Genomic DNA, 20586 nt, shown 5'->3' on the forward strand with positions numbered 1-20586 from the left:
TTCAAGGAGGCAGCACACCACGGCACCACACTCTTATTCCCGCCACCTCCGAACCTTCCATGTAAAAATTCCTGACACCTGCTATTTGTAGCGTTGCACTGTACTGTTCCAGCCCACTTGTGATGCCAAACTCCTCCTTCATTGACTACTAGGTCTTCAACTTTCTGCATTCCTACACCTATGGAAATTCAGGTACTCCCTGCCTTTTCAAGTCCAATTCAGATAGCTCACGCTTCATTTCTTTCTCCCTATCTAATAAATAGTGCTACCACACAATTTGCATTTGGTTATGGGTGCTGACAGGGGAGACATTGCTGTAGAGAGGTCCCTAAGTAAAAGAATTCACAATGCAAGTAATGTATCTTGAGCGTAGAAACAAAACCAAATTCTATTAGCGTAGCATTTTACTTTTGTACATAGGCTCCTAGGAAATGCTGGTCAAAACAATTTTTTTTGAAAAAATAAAGCAGCTTTCACTAAAATTGACTTTTGCTATTTTTTGAAATATTCTTACAAACTAACATTGGAAAAAAAAAAAAAAACAACAAAAAACAACACACACAAACCTTTATGAAAGTCAAATGGATTTCTGTTTCAAAACAATTTGCTTTAGAATTAAAAAAAGAAAAGAAATTAAGTGTGAAGCCAAAGCTAACATTTCAAAGGTTTTGGACAAATGGCTTAATTTGAAACTATTCAGCACTGTTTTCAGTTCACGGCACTGCATTTCATTCTTTCTGTAAAGCACAAGATATTTTTTTTTTTTATGGGATAGATAACCCCGTCTTCTATCACCTCCTCCAATCGGAAGATATTAAAGCACTGCAGGCCTGAATTGTGCACTGGGCAGAATATGATCCCCTGTGTTTCTTTACTAACACGGGCAGTTAGTAAATAAACAGAAGCAACACAGATTTTCCTCTGGCACACAGACAAGGGTAAAGTCTGAGGAACCAAGAAGGTCACAGGATGAAGAAAGAAAACCAACCTACAGTGAGAACTGCTGCATACTGAGAGCTCATTTGCACAAACAGGCTGGACAGAAACAGATGGGAAGTGGGAAAGAGGGAGAGCATTGACTAATGACACCCGACTGCCAGATGACCCTGCAGGTTTGAGGGCTGGCACGGCATCTGAAACCATGCCAGCAGCCCCCAGAACTGCCCTCTCCCCTCTCACATTTCATGAAACAGACTAACCTTGGTCCTCTGCATTGCACAGAGATCACACAGCATCCTGGGAAGCGTATTATTCGTCCAGCTACGCTACCCCTTCGTAGGGGAGCTGTGTAACTGAGCGCCGTTCATTGCTGCTCGATTCACCAGCATGTCTCAGAGGATGGACGCATCCTGCTCTGGTGTGTCTGTGGAACTTTACTTTGGGACGGATACAGTTTACCCGCAGAAGTACCAAGACATAAGGTGCCAGCTTCAGAACCCATCCATGGCTTGAGATGTGCCTCAGAAAGGTTTCATGAAGGGGTAGCGCGTGACTGCTGTTCCTGTACTTTGTTCACAGGCTTCTGATACAGCAGGTCACACTGGGGCAGGGCAACAGGCTTCAGCCCACTACTACTCCTGGCTCCCACTGTTCTGATTTTTAAGACATCTGAATTTTGGACACAGGCAGTAGCTCTTCTGCTAACAGTCATCTGCTAGGTTTGATCTTACTTTTATAGACTGCAGCCCTCATATGGACTGGCTTCTTCAGGGCGTCTCCCTTCCCTTTCTGCAGGCAAGCTCTTTCCTTTCCTTCTTTCTGAGCACCGGATTGCACAGGAGAACTCTGAAATGCAGCTCCTCATGAAAGCTAACCTTCACTCAAATGTGGGCACATACTGCACAACCCCACTACTTTTTTCAAATGGCCTGGCAGAGCTTCCTCAAGACTCTTAAGTAGTTTTAGGAGCACAGTACTGTTTTTGTGGGGCATGTGCACACTGTGTCACTTTGTAAAAACAAAGTGACTGTGTGTCTTAACTTTAAATATCAATGCCTTGGCCATTCAGTTTTTGTAGTTATCCAAGCAGGATAAGTTACTTTATAAAATCAGATGTTGAAAGAAAGGCATTCACTAGGGGAAAAAAGGAGTTTTAATTTATGTATATAAAAAGAAAGAGACCCAGCTTTTGTTTCTCAACTCCACCAACTTAAAAATAGTCAAATACATATATTTCTTGAATAATAATAAAAAATATGCTTGGGGCTGAGACAGTTTATGCCAAGTCACAGTCCAGAGCAGAATTTTATGGTTGAGTTATAAACCTGAAAAATATGGCTTTATAATGGAAATCCTGACAGACCCTAGTAGGTGCTCCTATAATATCCTGAATCTGATTTAGGAGAGGTTTTCAATAATGCTTTCCCAAGCCGGTCTGTTGGGGACTGATAGGAAAAAAATCTAATGGCTTTTTTGTTGTTGTTGTTTTTTTTCCCCCCTCCTTTTTTCCCCAGTGGAGCTGAGTGTACTTGATGAGAGTGCTCATCTGGTCAGGCCAAGTCAGCCTTTGGGCTTTTGTAGCCTGCAGCTGTCAGGTCCCCAATATCAGAGACCCTATAACTGTCAGTGCTTAAGTGTACCTTTCATTTAACAAAACAATAAATTGTCTATCTCTGTGCAATAGATTGCCCATTTCTGTGCCTTTGCAATGGCTGATGTGATTTGTAAATGGCTGAAAAATCTCTTTGCTGTTTTTCTAACAACCATGAACTGTGGAAATGCTTTTGTGAACACGGGAATTTCAGGGGAGTGGGAAGCCTCAATAATCCACAAGGGGTCGGATCAGGGCTGAAAACAGGATGACTGCTGCTCCTTATAAACCCCTTCCAGTCACTGGCAAGCTGAAAGCAAGACATCATCGCTCCTCACAGGCCCTTACACAGCACAGCTGGGTACAGCTCCCTAACACAGTATCTACCACACTGTGCAGAAAAGAAATCAATCCAGCAGCTCTTACGTTGGCTCTAAGTTCAGACCTTAGCTTAGTGCTCTGCTACGTGCCTTGTCCCAGATTCCCTGTGTGTTCCTGTCATCCTCATCAGCCTGCACATTTATCCCCCCCAAATTAAGCTGTCGGAGAGCTGCAAGGTTAGCCCACGCTTGTCTCCTAGACTCCCTCTGTAGTCACTGGAGAGAGACATTCACCTTCAGAGGTTGAGTCATTCCACCCAACGCAGATTCCTCTGGAGCTAATGAGCAAATATATATGTGTCTATATTATACACACAGACATGAACAACTTGAACACCACCGTCCGGATATTACTACAGTATGCAGTACAGTGTTAGAGAGTCAGATGTCTGAGCACAAAGCTATGAAAAAGATGTCTCTAAATTTATTTTTTTTTTTATACGTAAGCCCTATCTTTCAATTTTGCCCAATGCAACCTTACAGACTCAAATATCCCTCCCCCACAGGCTGCAGTCATCAGCTAGCTGGCACCGAACCCTGAAAACCGAAAGCATTGTTATGAAAGAAATGAAGAAATTTAGGTCCTCTCCTAACCCTCTAATGAGACGTGACAATGTTGAAACTGGTGGCGGACATCATGCTGCTCCTGTGCTTGTTTCAGAGCACTGAATGGCCACCAGTTAGAGGGAGCCAGGCAGCCAGAGAACAAGGGATAAGTGATGACACTATGGAAAGAGCAACAGCAATCAGGTTGATACGAAACTGTGGAAGCTGAGCAAAGAAGTAACAAAACAGAAGGTCAAAAACACAGAGAAAAAGTGAATTTGGTGCGCAGACAGTATGAGATGGAGGGGGAAAGAAAGGAAAAAAATGTGCTCTAAAATTTACTAACTGAATTGTATTGAGTGTTCCTTTGTTTTAAGGCTTTTCACAAGGAACTTGTCCCATGGACAAGTAGATTTGTTAAAAAACATTTAGAAGTTTCTAAAATGGCTTAGAACTCTTCAATAAGCTCAATGAAACAACTGGTGGGGAAAAAGTGGAAGAACTGCATGAAATTCTCCATAAATATGTACATAATCATGCAGGGAAAGGAGGAATACTGTGCTGGCCGATGAAACATGCAATTAAAGTGCAGAGATGCTGTAATTATTTTTAATGGGATCCAATTCCCTGATTTATTTGGAGAATTATTTCCAGAAGAAATGCAGAACAGCCATGGTAGCAGTCACGTGAAGTCACCAGGCCTTAAGCCCACGCCTCCGTGCACCAGCAGTGGCTGCACACAGTGTCCACCCACATTCATCTGAGCATGGCAGATTGGACAAAATTACTGAAGTCCTAATGTTTATTCCCTGTCTTTGATTAAAAACAAACAAACAAACAACAACAACAAAAAACACTTTATTATCTAAGAGGACTGAAAGGAACTTCTTCAGCCTCTCACAAAACTCCAGGCACTCCAAATGACCACAGCAGGGAAGAAATCTGTCCCCTTCTACCAGTCACGAGCTAAGAGGACTCAGAACACTTCTGCAAAGTCCACCTGAATTTTGTTCTAAGGGCTTCTCAAGTTTGTATGAATCTTTACAACCCAGTGAGCGACCCAGCAGTGTACCAAAAAAGGCCCAGGAAATGGACAGGGTGGGGTCATTCCCCTCTGAGCCATGACGACAGATCCTCCTTCAGTGACAACTCTCCAGCAACACCAGAATTGTCCTCAATTTCAATCTGCCATCTGCATCCAAGCTTTCCAGCAAGCATGAAAACGTCATGATAAATAGCGAAAAGGAAAGGAAACTGCACAGAGAGATTCAGGAGAGTAAAATCATGCTTTCCCCACCTATTTTGATTTTGCTCTTCCACACAATTAAAGTCTTGTCTCAATATGGCTTTAATTTCATACTCCTTGGTTTAGATCCTACTCTTCTACGCACTGCACTTCCTAATAGAGCAGCCCCATTAGTAAACTACATTTATGCTAATGTACTTGCTTGCAGTGATAATTATCACAGCCCTTAGCCCTGGTCCTTGCCAGTGTGAGCACGTCAGGAGGGGTTGGTATAGCATTATAATTATACAATTAGCCTTGTCATGGCACGGAGCTTTGGGAATAGAGACATCTTGAAGCTTAAAATGTGGACAGCTGATAGATGACTGTCATTAAGCTCCTTTGTTCACTCCGTGATGGAGTAGTCGCTGAGCTCTAGGGTAGGCTTCTTTAATGAAGAAGAAAGACCTTGAACCACAGCCACTATCCTCCACCTCTTCCCAACCTGTCCAGCCATCCCCATTGCCTCCCACTTCACGCAGACTCCATCTCGCGCCCCGTCTGCAGGAGAATAACAAAAGCTGTCTCCAGCAAGTCACTCCTAATCCATCACGGCCTGATGGAGGAAAAAGGCTCTGCTCCTCGCAGTGCAGCTGAATGGACCTCATTTGCCTCCGGCTCTCCCTGTTTAGAGCCTCTCTCCCCCTGCATGTGAGGAGTGCAGGCTGGAACCAGTTTAATTTAGGATGTGAGGTGAGCCCTGCACCAGCTTCTGGGGCAGCTTCTCAATTGCATAAATCAGCATAGATCCTTTGAATTTCACACAGCCTGCGAATTTACATCCAGCTGAGAAGCACTGCCCTGGGCAATAATAAAGTATGCCTTTCTAAAAAGCCTGGCATGGAGAGAGGCTTCAGGAGCAGACAGGCTATCCTTCTTGCCAAGAGAACCACAGAAGGCCACAGAGGCCTGTAATGTGAACCAGCTAAAGGGAGAGATAACAGAGAGGCACACAAAGCAGCAGCGAGGCAGCTTTGCAAGTGCCTTTGCTTGGATAGCTCCTGTAGACTGCTCCCCCAGCAGCAGATCTGCACTGCTGGTAGAAAATCCTTGAAGAGAGCAGTGAGTGCAAGCGTGCTGGAATAACACGTGGCAGACAGACGTGCATCTGCACTTCCCCTCATAAGCACCATTAAAACTCCATCCCTGAGTTCCCCTCCCTTCTTTCCTACAGTGTTTCCAAACATTGTTTTCTTGCATACCTGGATAAGTGATGCCATGCAGGGCTTTAGTTAAGGTAATTTGAGAGTTCTTTTATATTGAAAAAGTATAAAAAGTAATCCCCCTTAAGTACTTGATTTTCTTTCCATGACATCCCACTGTATCAACCTACTTTTGCCTTACCTCATTAATATTCTGAGGTGATGTGAATGAATTATAATAGCTCACAGCACCAAAAGCAGATCTAGCAGTCCAAAGGAGGAGTCGGGACCTAACAGAATGGGGTACCGGCTAAGACCCAAGAGAGCTGAGCTCCTTCCAAATGGTAGGTGACCTTAGGTGTGCTGCTTTGTTTTAGGAACATTGCTTCCTTTCTCCCAGGGCAGAAAAAGTTCCTCTGCATTCCAACACTGCTCAGCAGAACTGGTGCACATGTAATGTAAGTCACCAGCAGCTGAACAAAACCTTAATTTTTGCCATACAGGAATAGTAGGGCAATAGATGGGGCTACCTGGGTTGAACTCCTATGTTGAATTTAGCAGGCTTTGCATGCCAAGTTACAGTACCAAAAATCTGTTTCTATTTGCTCAGGAGACAGCCTAGCACAGCACAAAGGCCCACTGTAATAATCACAACAGACACAGGCTTATTTTGCCATTAGAATACCAGTGAGAGGTTACAGGCTTAAACAGATGCATCTTAAAGGTAACCTCCCTTGGGGGCACGGTGTAACCAACTCTTTCTGACCAGAAACCCCAAGTTCATCTATTCTGGAATGTGTTTGTTTCTCTAAGAACCACCTCATTGCACCAAGGTGTTAGGCAGAGGGTTTAGGCAGCCCTTGTTGACACAAATTGTATCAAACACTGAAATATGAATGCATAAAGTACTTTTCTCTTTTTTTTTTTTTTTTGTTTGCTTGTTTAAAGTCTTCCTGATTTGCATGCATCTGTCATACACTGGATGGCAAGGTCAGAATTTATCTACTGAGAATTCACTAACCTTGCAAGATTTGATTCTCTATCAGTTTCTCAAGCAGCCAACACTATGGATGTTCATGAAGCATTCCTCCATCCTCCTGTACCATAAGGCTACCAAACTTGTCACTGTTACTCCCACTCTAAGGGTCATCTTGACTTGCACAGGTAGCTTACTGCCTTACTGGACACCAACTCCAGACAAAATCACTGAGCTAAACTCAGCCAAACTCTTGAGCTATAAGGTTAAATGTTCAGTTCCTAAGCTAGACGCCATACATGTAAGCTAGACACACGGAGATGCCTTGTGTCTCTGCAAAGCAGAAGGGAAGAACCCCCTCAGACACAGCTGCTGTCTAACAACCATGTTTTATGCAGAATGCTTGGGGGCTACTCTATTTTTATAACTTTCATCCATAAAATAAGAAGCTAAAGCTTCTGGAAAGAGAACACAATTACCCTACAATGATCTAACAGTCAGAATAAATTCAACACAATCTGTATAAGCAAAATGAAAAAGTCACCCAAGCTTTTTTTCAACTGGCAGTAGATAATACTTAATAACTGCCCTATCGTCAACCTTCAGAAATGATCTCCAGAGCCATACGCAGGTTGGCAACCAGGCATAGTGCCTAACTAGTTTTTGTATCTAGTTTTACAGAAGTAGAGACATATGGAAATGAACAGCCTGGCAGAACAAGTGAACTCTGAAGCAATGACTTCGATAAATAAAAGCCTGCATACTGGCAGATGGAGAAAAGCGCAGTAGGGAGGAACTGTATTGCAGCAGCAACTTGATTTTAAACGATTCACAAAAAAATCAACCTCAACTTCGGAAACAAGGCATTTCCAATTCCTCCCATCCTACCCTTGCTGGGGAAAATTCTCACCAGAAAAGGAGGGAAGGGGAAGGTAGAACAATGTTTCAAACAAAGGGCAGGTACCAGGAGATGTTTCAGGAAGCAGAGAACAGAACTGGGAGAACACTAATCACTTTCACCTCTTATTATGCTGCTAACCACGTTTTAGGTGCCTTTCTCAAAGCTACAACCAACAACTCCCCAAAGCAAGACGTGGTGATGCATTCTTAAGCCGAATGCTGGAAACCAGAACGTGAGCACAGAGGGGACAGGTACACAGGATACACAGACCTCTCCCTCAGCAAACCACAACTTGTGCTCAACGCAACCACCACCTCCTGCACTCACTCCTGTAGAGACTGGTCTGTTTGCAGGCAAATCGAGTCTTTCCTATTGGCAGGCTGCAAAGTGATTCCTAGTCATTGTTAACTGTGACAGATGAGTGGAGAATCAAGCATTACTACTCCCCCGCTGCTAGACTCCAACCAGCATGCTTATTCCACCTTTTTGGGATAAGGGGACTCCTTGTCTGGTGATCTCAAAGACTGTTCTCCTCACTCCTTCTGAAACACCTTTCCACGGACTTAGCACCAATCCATATTACAGTCTGGGAGCTAGCAAGGGAAAAGGCATCCCTGTATCCCACCAGGAAGTGCAATGTAATGCAGATAATTCTGTGCAACCTTCTGTGCACATCCCTATCTCTTTCCTAGCTTCACCGATAGCTTCCTATATAATAATTAAAATAAGTTCAATCTATACATAAAGATACATGATGGGGAAGATTTTCAACACCCAACTGTCACTTAACGTCTCCAAAGACAAGAATAAAATAAAGGAACTCATTCTTTGAAGTCTACTTCTGCAATAAGATTGTATCACAGTGTGCAAGTACTTGTGGTGACCTTGTCAACCCTAACAAGTCATCCCCACTAAATATCACTGATCTGTATGCAAAAGCAGCAGAACATCCCCGTGTGATAGGTACTGATTCTCTTCATGCCCACTACAGACCACTGCAATAAAAATAAGAGAAGGGAAAGAGACATTAAGAAGCTGAGGAAAAATCCCCAATTGTGATTGTCCAGAACTAAGGAGCCTGCCATAGGTCCCAAGTACTGCAGCTGTTCAGTAACACAGTCACTCGTGCTGTCCCCAGGTAGCTGGGGACAAGCTTTAGGATGTAACACAAGGCCAAGACAGAATTAACCTCCAGACTATTGTGATGCAGAAGAAGATGAACTTAATTGAATTTCAATGAGCTAACTGAACTTCACTGAACTTCCCCTCAACAATAGGCCACCGTTTCCTATAAAGCATCTCCCTTTCTCATCCTGACAGTCCATCAGTTGGTCTTAGGCACGTGATCTCACTTCTTCACACCATTTGGTTACCCACCACCTCAAAACTCAAACATCTCTAACGCCTCACCTGCTTCACCCACAGCCCACGCAGATCAAGACCACCTGCAGGCAGATTTACAAACGAGTGTAACCACAGATCTGTTGGCTCTATAAGCCTCTAGTATATAGCAGGGCTTCTCTCCTTCCCTGATCAGCTGCCCACAAAGTCCAGAGCAAAGCTAGCACAGTTACTAGCACAACAAGTCAATGGCTGTATGTATGCACAAACGGAAAATAAAGGTGGATTAGCTTTTCGTGTGTGGCACTGGGTAAATGTTTTGGAATAAACAATAATGGCCACTATCCATCAAGAGAGCAGCGAACAGATGGCAAGGAGGTTGTGTTGCAGGAGAGGTCTCAAACAGGAGTATGTATTTTCTCCCCTACCTTCCTTGTTCTGGTAACAGTTTCTGTCTGCTCTTGCACATCTCCAGATACAGGCAATCCCCATTACCATGTCCTAACATACCGTGCAACTCTTGCTGCTTTACCATCCTAGCACTGCAGAATCACAGAGAGAGCACACATACAAAATGCTGCAACCTCAGAATGGGGGCATTTTTTGCCCTAGTCATTTATTTCAGTGCTTTTCTTTCTTCCCGAATTACTATCTTCCATCTCCCCATGCGAACTCTGAAAGTTTCACAAGTTAGTGACAGACCACTGCTACGGATCAACCCCTCTACCAACCATTATGGTCATTTAATCTACTGTCACCTTCAGGATGTGACAATAAGGTGTAATCCTGGGGTTTTTCTTTTTTTTTCCCCCCCAAACACCTATTAACAATGAGCCTCAAATGCACCTCCTCCTCTTGAGCAAAACCTCAGAGTGAGCTGAATTTCTCTTTTTTTTTTTTTTTTTTTTTTCCTTTTGTAAGGAAGTTTTTTGAAAAAAAGTGAATGCTGACTTGACGGCTACCACCCTGTCTAGCAAAACAGCTGCTCAATCTCCATTTTTTTCTCCAGTGTTAGAAGCTTAACACTACAACTTGAATTAAGAATCCTTAATGGATATTATAACATTCACTTAAGGCCACAGATTTAATATATGAAGGCATGAATATGTGAATATGTGTGGCATGTTTGTATGGAACAAGCATTCTCACCAAAGCAGTCCAAAAATATTAGTGATTTCTAAGCAGTTGTAAGTGAGAAGTGAGTTCTAGATTTCCATTCATGGTAACTCTATTGTATGCAATTCTGGTTGGACAGAAGAGCCTTTAAAATGGATAAAAACTGCAGCCCTCTACACTTCCAGAACTTGTCATTTTTTGCAACCGATTATCAGTAACTTGTTAGTACAGCACTGAGTATCTAAACATACACAAAAACACACATTGAAGTCTGTGCAAGGATTACACCGGGACTGGTTTTGTGACCTGTTTTGCTGTTCCACCTCAGCTGGTGTACAGCCTCTATCTGAATGGTAGCAGCTGAACTCTTGCTCCTAAAACTCCCCAGGAAGGCAGAGAACATTATGCTAGGGCACGCAAAGCAGGATCTGGCCCCTGAGCATTCCCATTCTGCAAAGACAAGTGATATTACCCTCCAGCCTCAGCTGTTGCGATAGGTCTTAAACACAGCAGAACCACGGTGGTTCCCTAAGGACTGACATGAAGTAACTGTTTATCTTCTCAGCAGTGTGTGGGCAGACAATAGATGGCATATCAGAATTTAACTGATTCAGAAAGGTTGAAAACTACAATGTACAATATACTACAGTATCTACAAGCAATCAACAGGAGAAGAGGCTGAAAAATATTTCCGTGCTCAACCCCAGACATTATCATAGCAGGGATTTCTTTCCTCACCTTTTTTTCCTCAAAGGTCCCCTTAGCACTGAGCTGGAAAGGCAGTCAATAAAAACACTTTGGTTTACGTATTAATGAGTAATCTACAGTATTGTAGAGGCAGCCAAAACAGTACACATTTCCAAGACTATACACACATGAAAAAAACAATCTTTTTTTCCCCCCCGTGGTATGCCATTTGGCTAGTTATGAAAATAAAAGAGAAAAACAAAAAAACATCATCAATTACATACCTTGGCTATTTGGACACACCAGTTTAGCAGAAGCTGGGAGCCAATATTATCCTTATGTTCATGAACATAATCCAACAGGCAGCCATGAGGCATCAGCTGAGTGACTAGTTGAATGGTCGGGCTCAAGCAGACACCCAGAAGTCTCACCAGGTGGGGGTGGTCCATGCTAGCCATGATCAGAGCTTCCTGTAACAACAAAAGTGACCCAGTTACTCCAGTGTGCTTAGAAACCTTATGCATAGATTTCCCAGACAGCACCTGAAAGGGATCAGTGACCTCTAAACACCATAAATGTTTGTTGTCTATCCAGCGTGAAGCATACCTAGACAAAATCCAGTCTGATGTGATGTATGCTTGATATAATGAGCCCCAAGTGATAGAGCTCAGACTATCCAGACAGATCCAGGGAAGGCTCAGATCAGAAGTTCTGCACTGCCTTAACATTCCCCATTCTGTTACAGCCCCAGAACCAAAAATGTATGACACACTTGACTTTGTTTGAAGATCTCATTTTTCTTATTTCCCACTTAGTTTCTTGAATTTATTTTTCCAACTGATGGTCAATGCATTAGGTACCAATTTTTTATTTTTTGTTTTGTGCAAGCAAACTATGCCACTCGTATATAGTTACATCCCCAGTTTGGCCTTCTCTGTTAAGGCTTTTGATTAAGCTGCGTTGATGTGCTCCACAGGATCAGAAATTTTAATGGTTAGTATTTTACAGGCTTAAGTATTAACGTTTAACTAGAAGCACTTAATGTTGTCTAAGGTATGCAGAGTCCTAAAGTGCCACAAACAAGTGGCACAGGAACTCCTTACAAAAAAATGAACATCTGCTCATCCAGGTAATGCTGCCATCACAAACAACTGGCACTGCAAAAAAACACAGGGGGAAAGCTTTTCTCCCTCATTCACAGAGCTGAGTCCTCCATTTCAAGACCACTTCATCATGGCAACAGAACAATGAAAAGTGAGATGAAACTGCAGCTTTGTAAAGCTATTTTGGTTCTCTTTCTCCAAAAAAACCTGTGACATCCTTCTGACAATTTAACAGCTATAATAGTGCCAAAGAAGGAAATAAAAAAAGGCTAAGAAAGTTGGCATCAGAGGAACACAGCATCTTCCCCAAGTCCTAAGTCTCTTTTTTCTTCCCTGTATTAAGGGGAAAAAAGTCCTGGCAAGTAGGCTGAGTTTGTATTAAAGGAAATTGCTCATCATAGTACAAAGAATATTTGAAACCAAATTGCAGAGTATTTGCATAATAGTTGCCTTTCTTTCTCTCTCTTTTTCTTAAAACCAAAAGATGAACGAGACGCTAATTGTAGGTTCGCCCCCCACCCCGCCCAATAAGAAAAGAGCAGATGGACTCCATTGGGGAACATCTCTTTCGTTTTTCTTCCTAAACATATGCGAAGAAGTAAATCAATCAATAGCAGCTATGTGATTGGAAGACTGGAGGAAGAATTCTGAGGAAAATTCCAATGAAACTGAGATAAGGAATCATCATTTAAGAACTTTTGCTCTAATTCAAATTAATACAGTCCCGTCTTATTCAAGTAGCATGTGTGGGGTCTCCTTCAAGCAGTTTTAGCCTCTTCTGTGATCACCAGAAAGTGTCAGTGAAGGCCACCAGAATAAATGTGTGTTGACAGGTGCATCATCCATTTTCAGAGAGCAGAATGACTGCCTCTTTTTATTTATTTTAATTCATTCCATTTTTCCCCTGCAGATGCATAAGGGGATAGCACTTGTTGCCCTCTCCCTCAGAGTGAAGTTTCTCCAGAATTTCCAGTGGGAGCATTTTTCTTTATAATGAAGACTGATTAGAACAGAGACAATATATTATTTTTCCTCACCAAGGGACCAGATGGAAAGCTTTGAAGCATGTGCTCCATTAGTCTCCAGCTACTTGCCATTTATAAGTCTATCTGAATCCAAAGGAAAGCCACTTCTGTACAATAATAAAAGCAAGCAGTGCCATTTGTCTCATTCTGGTGATACAGGAAAGCACATATCCCTTCCAATAGTTTCGGGCAACAGTTCCACAAAAAAAAAAAAATAATCAAAATACATGTATCATTAATAAAATATTATAGACTGCTCTGTAATAAATTAAGACACATGACAGAGCAGCGAAACCTTCATTATGGATCTAAGTCACTAATGGGTATTAATTTAGCATGAATCCTGGCTTCACATAGTTCACATTCTCATTAGTAAAAGTATTGTTGTTTTTATTGCACTAGCTTCTACAAGAGAACTAAATTCAGGGTTATGTCTATCTGGCACAGCATAAACACAAAGTAAGAGAGATTGTCTGTTTTGTCTAATTAGACTCTAGGAGAACAATTACAAACAACAATAGAAACATTACGACTTAGTAGCATTTTAATAATCTGTTCACCAAGTAGGGAGTAAGAGTCCCCCTTTTTGGACACTAAAGACCCTAAAACCACATTTTCCATGACACTTAGGCACCTTGCACCATGGTTCCCAATCACGTTTTTAAAACATTTATAAGGTAAGGCACCTAACTCACAGACTTGGCTGCCTGACATCAGCACCTCCGAAAACCAGCCTCTGGTTTCCCATATTTCTTGGTAGCCTTGTCTGCAGATCTTGTCTCTGTACTCAACTGGAAGAATTGCACAAATGATTTTGAAAACCGTACCTAATAACATAATTTAAAGGAGAGGAAACTGAGGTACAAAAAAGCACAACCTACTATCCAGTCACGTAGGAAATCTAGAGCAGAATGGGAAATTGAGCCCCAGAACACTTTATCTTTCTTTCCTGATACAAAAAGAAAACCTTTGAAGCTTGACATACAGAAGGGGTGAGGGGAGAAAAATGATAAAAAATACTTTATATTTCCTCCAGAAGTCAGAGTCTTTCTAACATTGCATCAGCATCTGCGAAATGGCAGGAGAGGGGACTGTTTTGAAAGGCTCCTATCAAACATCAGGCACTCTCTATCTGCAGATGCACAAAATCTTATCACAAGAGGAACTCCTCAGCCAGACCAGATCTCTTCCTGGAGATTGTTTACACGCCTGTTCCTTCTTAGGTATCAATTATCGCAGCAGCACGTGGCAGTCAGACTCAGGACAGCTGTAAGCCAGCCAGCCTGGACACAGGTAGCACTTGTGGAGCTCAGCTTGCTCTTACCTCTAAGATGCATTTTGCCTTCTGCAGTGAGCCCCGACCAGCTGAGGCTAGGGTACTGCAATATGCCAGGTATGTTACTTACAACCAAAGCTATGTATGTATATTCTACTCACGGTATTAATGTATCTGCGGGGAAGGGGGATAAAGAGAGGCTTTGATGCAGAAGGCCTCAGGTAGCTATGGTATTTTAAAGAAATCTCACGTCATGTTGGTCATTCCTCTCCTCTGTCCCTTTTGAATGTGTTTATACTATTTCCACCAGATACATTAAACTCAGCTCCTATGATTTATATTCACAAGCCCATATTAAACAGTTACAGAAACATTATTTTAATGCTGTACACTGCTCCGTCTGTCACACGCATTCAGTAACACAGTGTAGTACCCAACAAGAAAGGTGAGCATGTAGGCTCCGGGGAGCCATCGCCAGACCTATGCCTGATTTCTCTGTGAAGGTCTGAGGAGGGCAATTGCTCATCGACAGAGGCCAGAAGCAGCCCTCTGAGCACATGTCATTAGAACAGCCAAAATACTCTTAGACAGGTAGAGCTTATTTAAGTCACGTGAGCCAGCCATCACTGTAAGGATACAGTGCATAGTTACATCCAGGCTAAAAGCACCTGTCAACACAGGTGATGAAAGGAATTAGCTGCTCACATCTCACAGGTCACTCAAGTCACCTTTATTCCTTAGATAGCTTTGAAAATCCCAGCTAAAATGGTTTTTTGATCTATCCACACAGTGCAGTCCTGTTTGAAGTGCCATTTCAGAAAAGTAACTGAAAATCCAACTAAAGGATTTTTATTTTGGCCTTCCATGTGGAGGAAGACCAATTCCTGAGGCTGTGGGAAGGAGGTATTTCCACTGCGCACCAACACCTACAGGACATCTTACAAAACATTATTTAACTTCCTCCTTTCATTCTCTGAGGTGTTTTTGTTAACATTTGCAGCTCACAAGTAACTGTAAGTACTAGCCAGCATACTGCCTCCTGAAGAGCATGCTTTGCCACTGGCTTTGTTTCTCTGACCTCTGAATTCATAAAGCAATGACTCAGCAAGGTGCCCTGGGCCACTAGTGGTAAAAATAATGCCATACTCATAGCCATGTTGAAGATTTATTCTCCACCCAGACTGGTCCAGGACACAAACCTCCTCCAGTACTAACTTCTCCATTAGTACACCAGGAAGCAGCTCACTACACGGTCGGGCATCCCCAGCCAGACTGTTCCCAAGGTGCCAGAGATGCCATAAAGGCCATGCAGAGCTGACAGCAAGCTACCCCTTATCAAGTGCAAAACCTGGCTTGGAAGGCAATATGATCATTTTAGTAAGTCAGAAGACCTCCCCTCAGCTGCTTGGGGAGGGTCTGAATCCTGTAAACAGGCTGCCTCTTAAGACAGCCTTGCACCTCTTGGTGGATCCCAGCACTTCCTAATGCAATGCTTGATGACCTTGTTTTCTTGGTTGTCAAGACTTCACCTAAAAACAGAATCCACAGGTGAAGCAATATTTGTTTCCTTATATCAGACTTAAATACCCGGCAGAGGAGAAAAGCTATTCTTTCTGGAGACTTGTTCTTTAACACAAGCTTCCTGAGTGCTGATGGCCATGCAATCCAGAGCACTGGGAGGAGCTCGCTGGCATTGAGCCCGTGTCCCCTTCCAGTGCTCCACACACACCCACCACATGCCATCCCTCTGGGTCAGTGCTGGAGAAACATGGTCCCCATTCCAAACGAGTGTCAGGGGTGTGCTGCCCCAAGCTCAGCAAGCTGAGAGCAAATTCTGCTGCTCCAGATGAACACGTGCACCCAATGGGGTTTGGTAAGCTGGGCCAAAGTCTAAGAAATCTTTGGTTTCCTTCTAACTGTTCTTGCCTTAAAATGCCCCAAAAGAAAACAAGATAAAAAAAAAAAAAAAAAAAAGAACAAACACCCCCTGGTTTTCCTCATCATCGCCGAGTACATAAAAGTACTTAAAAGCTTGCTTCTTACTGTGTTGTGCATTTTTCTGAAATCATAAACTGTGCTCTGGTAACAGGAGAGATACTATTGTGAATACATTGCTTTTTTTCCATTCGTTTTACAATGCTCCTAATGGCTAGAGCAAAAACCTGCCTGGAATGCACGTCTGACCTGCTTCAGGGCAGATCCAATTACAGTCCAACGTATTTTCGATGCATTTTGTTTGTCTGCTAGGCCTCACAGATTTCTTAGGTTACAGCCAACTTAGCATATGCAGTCTGCACAAATATTTAAGCTGAGAGACAGCACAAGACATATGTTCAAAAACATATATGCCCATGTTTATCGTTTGACAATGATACCCATTGTTCTATTTCCCCTATGCCAGACGTAGCTTTCAATTCCTTTGCAGCACTGCTACACATTCAACCCCTGGGCTTCCGTTTTTCACCAGTCAGGTAAATCCTCTCTGCAAAGCTCCTGTCGAAACACCTCGGCCAGTTCTGAAAATGAAATCAGAGATGCAGCAACAGGAACCAACAAAGGCTGTCAGAGTCCCACGGAGGGACAGTAGCAAGCAGAGGGAGCACACTAACATCATTAACTGCCACAGCTATTTTTCCAGGAACTGCTCTACGGTCATTAGAAACAGATGCATTTAACAGGGCACTTAGGGGCAAAAACTCTTATTTGGAACCTGACAACAGCTTATATAACCAACACGACTGCTCCATGACACAGTCAACAGCACTTCAGTGCTTCGAGGGCAGACTAAGCCCCGAGGTTTCTAGGGCAGGACCGAGCTACATGCTTGAACTTGGATCATGCGAGTACAGTGGCGTGTCCTGTGCCCCGCGACGGAACAAGTTTCTGGCCTGAAGAGATGGTGACAACACATGGCCAGTAAAACACATTCTCTCAACTGCAGCACACACTGGAGGACAAGTGTATCACACCACAAAATGGTGAGATTAACTTACTCCTTCAGAAAAGTCAAAAAATACAGCTGACAGGTCTGCCATTACACCAAAAACTTCCAAGGGTAAAAATTAACAATGCAAAAAAAAAAAAAAAAAAAAAAAAAAGCACAGCAGGAACCACACAGTGCAGTACACCACACAGCAATGTGATGGAAACACAGCATCCAGCAAGAATTGCTCAGCTGACCAAGGCCCTGACCAAGGTAGTGCTGCAGCGTGGGTGGGGGCGCAGCGTTGTGCAACGTGATAGGAAGGGCGCTCCTACGTCCAGGAGCAGAGCTGGTTTCCAGCTGGGGCACTGCTGTAGGGGTGCACAGCCTTTTCTGGAAGTGGTATGTGCCTACGTGTGCTGTATTTCTCAGTGCAGTCACACCCTCTGAGTCTCCTGCGATAGCACTCTCGCACAGCAGAGAGGGTACATAGTCTTACTGCCGCAACACCACAGAGGCTCGGCCTGCACTGTTGATGATGAATGCATCTGATCACCCCATGCAATTCAAACCCATGGCAGAGATGCCCCACTTGCCTCCAGACACTGAGCTGAAAGTGACCAGAAGTATCTCCCTCGTGAAGGTGATGATTACAGACTGCTGGGTCAAATGTTCTGTGTTTGCCTCAGAAGAGCAGCAGGTCCCATCCTTACAGTAACAGATACGTTCACGTGTTTGTAGAAGCCAATCTGGCTCACTACATATTTTTCAGACGTTAAATAAGTAGTACGGCGATCCCTGTCCTGCTGATACTGAGGGCACAGACAACCATGCTGATCCCAACAGGGCTCAAGTGCTTAGAGTTACGCGCATGCTTAAATGTTTGATAGGGTAGGAGATGCATTTTGTAAAACCCACACACCATATGCTTCTGACTTCTCCCTGCTGCCTTTGTACCAATTAATTCTCCCGATTCATCAGAGCCTGTGTTAAGACAGCTGAGGAGGAATCTCGAGCCTAAAGGAGCAGACCTCTCTGTGCACAAGCTAAGTGAGGATTTTCCATCTAACATCTGGTCAGGAGACAACTCCCACCAGCCTTTCTGTGAGCCTCACCTGTAAACGTTTATTTCTGGCAATTAGAAAGTAAAATCGTGCCTGCTTTCAGTTCAGTTTCATGCATAGATGGCCATGAGTTCAAGACCTTAGCAACCTGAACAAACCCTTATTTAAAAATTTCCTTGGATAGCAGTTCAGAAGTAACAGCGGATTTCAGACTGGCAATCCTCCTGGCAGATCACGTGCAAGAGGTTTAACAGCATGCACACCTCTCTGCACGGATACCGTTTCATTCTGACATGTTTTACTTAGCTTATGACATGCATCATTATTTGAGAATAGTCTGTCAAAAGTGTTTTGTTTCTTACTATTTTCATGCAACTAAAAAAAAAAGTAGTTTTAAAAGAACACTAAAAAAAATAATCATTTCAGCATTATTGGAACAGGAGGGTAAATCAACCTAAACACAGACCAGCTGAAAAACATTTCCAGCCTTAACTGCAGATTCCTTTCAGAAGAAGGGAGTTATTGCTTTGATTTTTGATGCAAGATGATTGATGGCAAGGCCTCAAGAATGAGTGATAGAGGGCGAAAAAAATCAAGTTCTCTCCTTTCTGAAGAGTCTTAGGACATTGCTTTGAAATTTTCTAATATCACTGCAAAGCTAGACTTTATAATCACACACTTAAAGCCCTTTCCTCCTTCAGGATCAATTTAAAGGGACAGCATCAGACTGAAACCTAATTTCATCAAGTGTACTATCAACAGTAAGAGTTGTTTTAATCAAAGATACATTTTACCAATAACCAAGGTAGTTCATCGATCACAATTGAGAATTCAAAACAGACTACTCATTTTCATGTTTCCCCTTCATCTGTATTCAGTTGTGTAAGAGCGTCACACTTAGGACTCAAGTGCTGCAAAAGGAAGATGATATTTAAACAAACAAAAAAAGGTTTAAATAGACTGTTCGGTTCACTGTAGTGATTTATTTTTTTTTGGCCATCCTGGCATCACTGAACCACAAGCTCATCAAAAGCTGACACACACTTCTTGTCTTACATGTCCACATGGAGCCACGTGTGGACTGCCACCCACTTTTTCTCCACTAACCCAACGAAACGTGCTTATGGTGTCACAATGTGCTACACAACACTTTCTGAAGCTTTAGGACACACCGAGATCTTGCCAAGCCGTCACGTAAACATCAACATTGGTAACCTTTGGTAATCTACAGTTTCATGTGCATCTACGTTCTCATCTGAATGACAGCACTGTCAAGAACGCAATTGTCCTCTCAACTGAAAGATTAGAATTAGAGAGGGACAAGAAGCACCTCCCGGCTCTGCTTAAAATCAGACAGGATGCTACATTCAGATCCTCAAAAGTGACCTAATACTGAAAATAGCTCCCATCCCTTACTCAGCTTCATGAATACTCCCCATACTTCTCCCTGTTGTCCACAACTCATTCACACAAGAAAAAAATATTCAACATTCCAATTTGGATTTGACCACATTTTTGTCTTTATAATATACGTCGTTTTAATTTTGAAACAGCTGATGACCACAAAAGGGAAATCCACCAGGGTTCATTCAGAAAAGGTCAAAAACATTTTTTCAGTCACTGTGGTATATTTCTAAAGCAACTTCTAGCTGAGGAATTCACTGGAATTTCTGACTGAAAAGCTTCAACAGAAACGGTTATGTTTAGTTTGAGCAATTTAATGTATTTTAACCCCCCAATTTATTTATTTTTAATTTTTCCAAGAAAACATTTCACCAAAGAAACCCGCTTTCTTGCCCCATTTCAAATGCTTTCTCTTTCCAAACATCTCCCAAACACTTTTATTACTTAAGTAACTTACCCGATGAAGTTCCTTATATTTTCATCCAATCTACCAAAGGTTCATTTATAAACCAACTGTTTTGCCTGGTTTCAGGGAACATACAAAAAGCTAAATTCCACTTTTATATCCACATATAAATCATCCCACCAACCTCCAAAGGATACCACCTAGTTAGAAAAAGCATCCTCAACACCAGGAACATTTCCAAGTAGATTCAACCTGGTTACCCATCTGCTGACGTTACCTCCAGTCAGTACTAATGCCTGGGAACCGTCCTTAGCAGGTCCCAGTTCATCGTACCCCTCTTGCACTGAAGTCTCACATTTCCTTCAGATAAAGTGCTGCATGACTGCACCTCAGCTGTTTCCTTGATACTGTTCTGTATCATAGGATATACCTCCGCAAGTCAATCAACAAACACTTTTGAAGCTAGTATTGAACAAATTCA

General features: G+C 42.7%; 1 protein-coding gene across 1 annotated transcript in view; it reads right to left on the reverse strand.

Annotated features, from left to right (window-relative positions):
* The window catches only part of ERBB4 (erb-b2 receptor tyrosine kinase 4), a gene marked incomplete at both ends in the record, with an annotated part of 561535 nt that overhangs the window by 80377 nt on the left and 460572 nt on the right, over positions 1-20586 (reverse strand). The window contains one exon of the mRNA XM_084289162.1: positions 11189-11374. Within this exon, the coding sequence (XP_084145288.1) occupies positions 11189-11374 (186 nt within the window). The remainder of the gene's footprint in view (positions 1-11188; positions 11375-20586) is intronic.

This window comes from Netta rufina (genome assembly GCF_964035555.1).
Source record: "Netta rufina genome assembly, chromosome: 6".
Taxonomy (NCBI): Eukaryota; Metazoa; Chordata; class Aves; order Anseriformes; family Anatidae; genus Netta; species Netta rufina.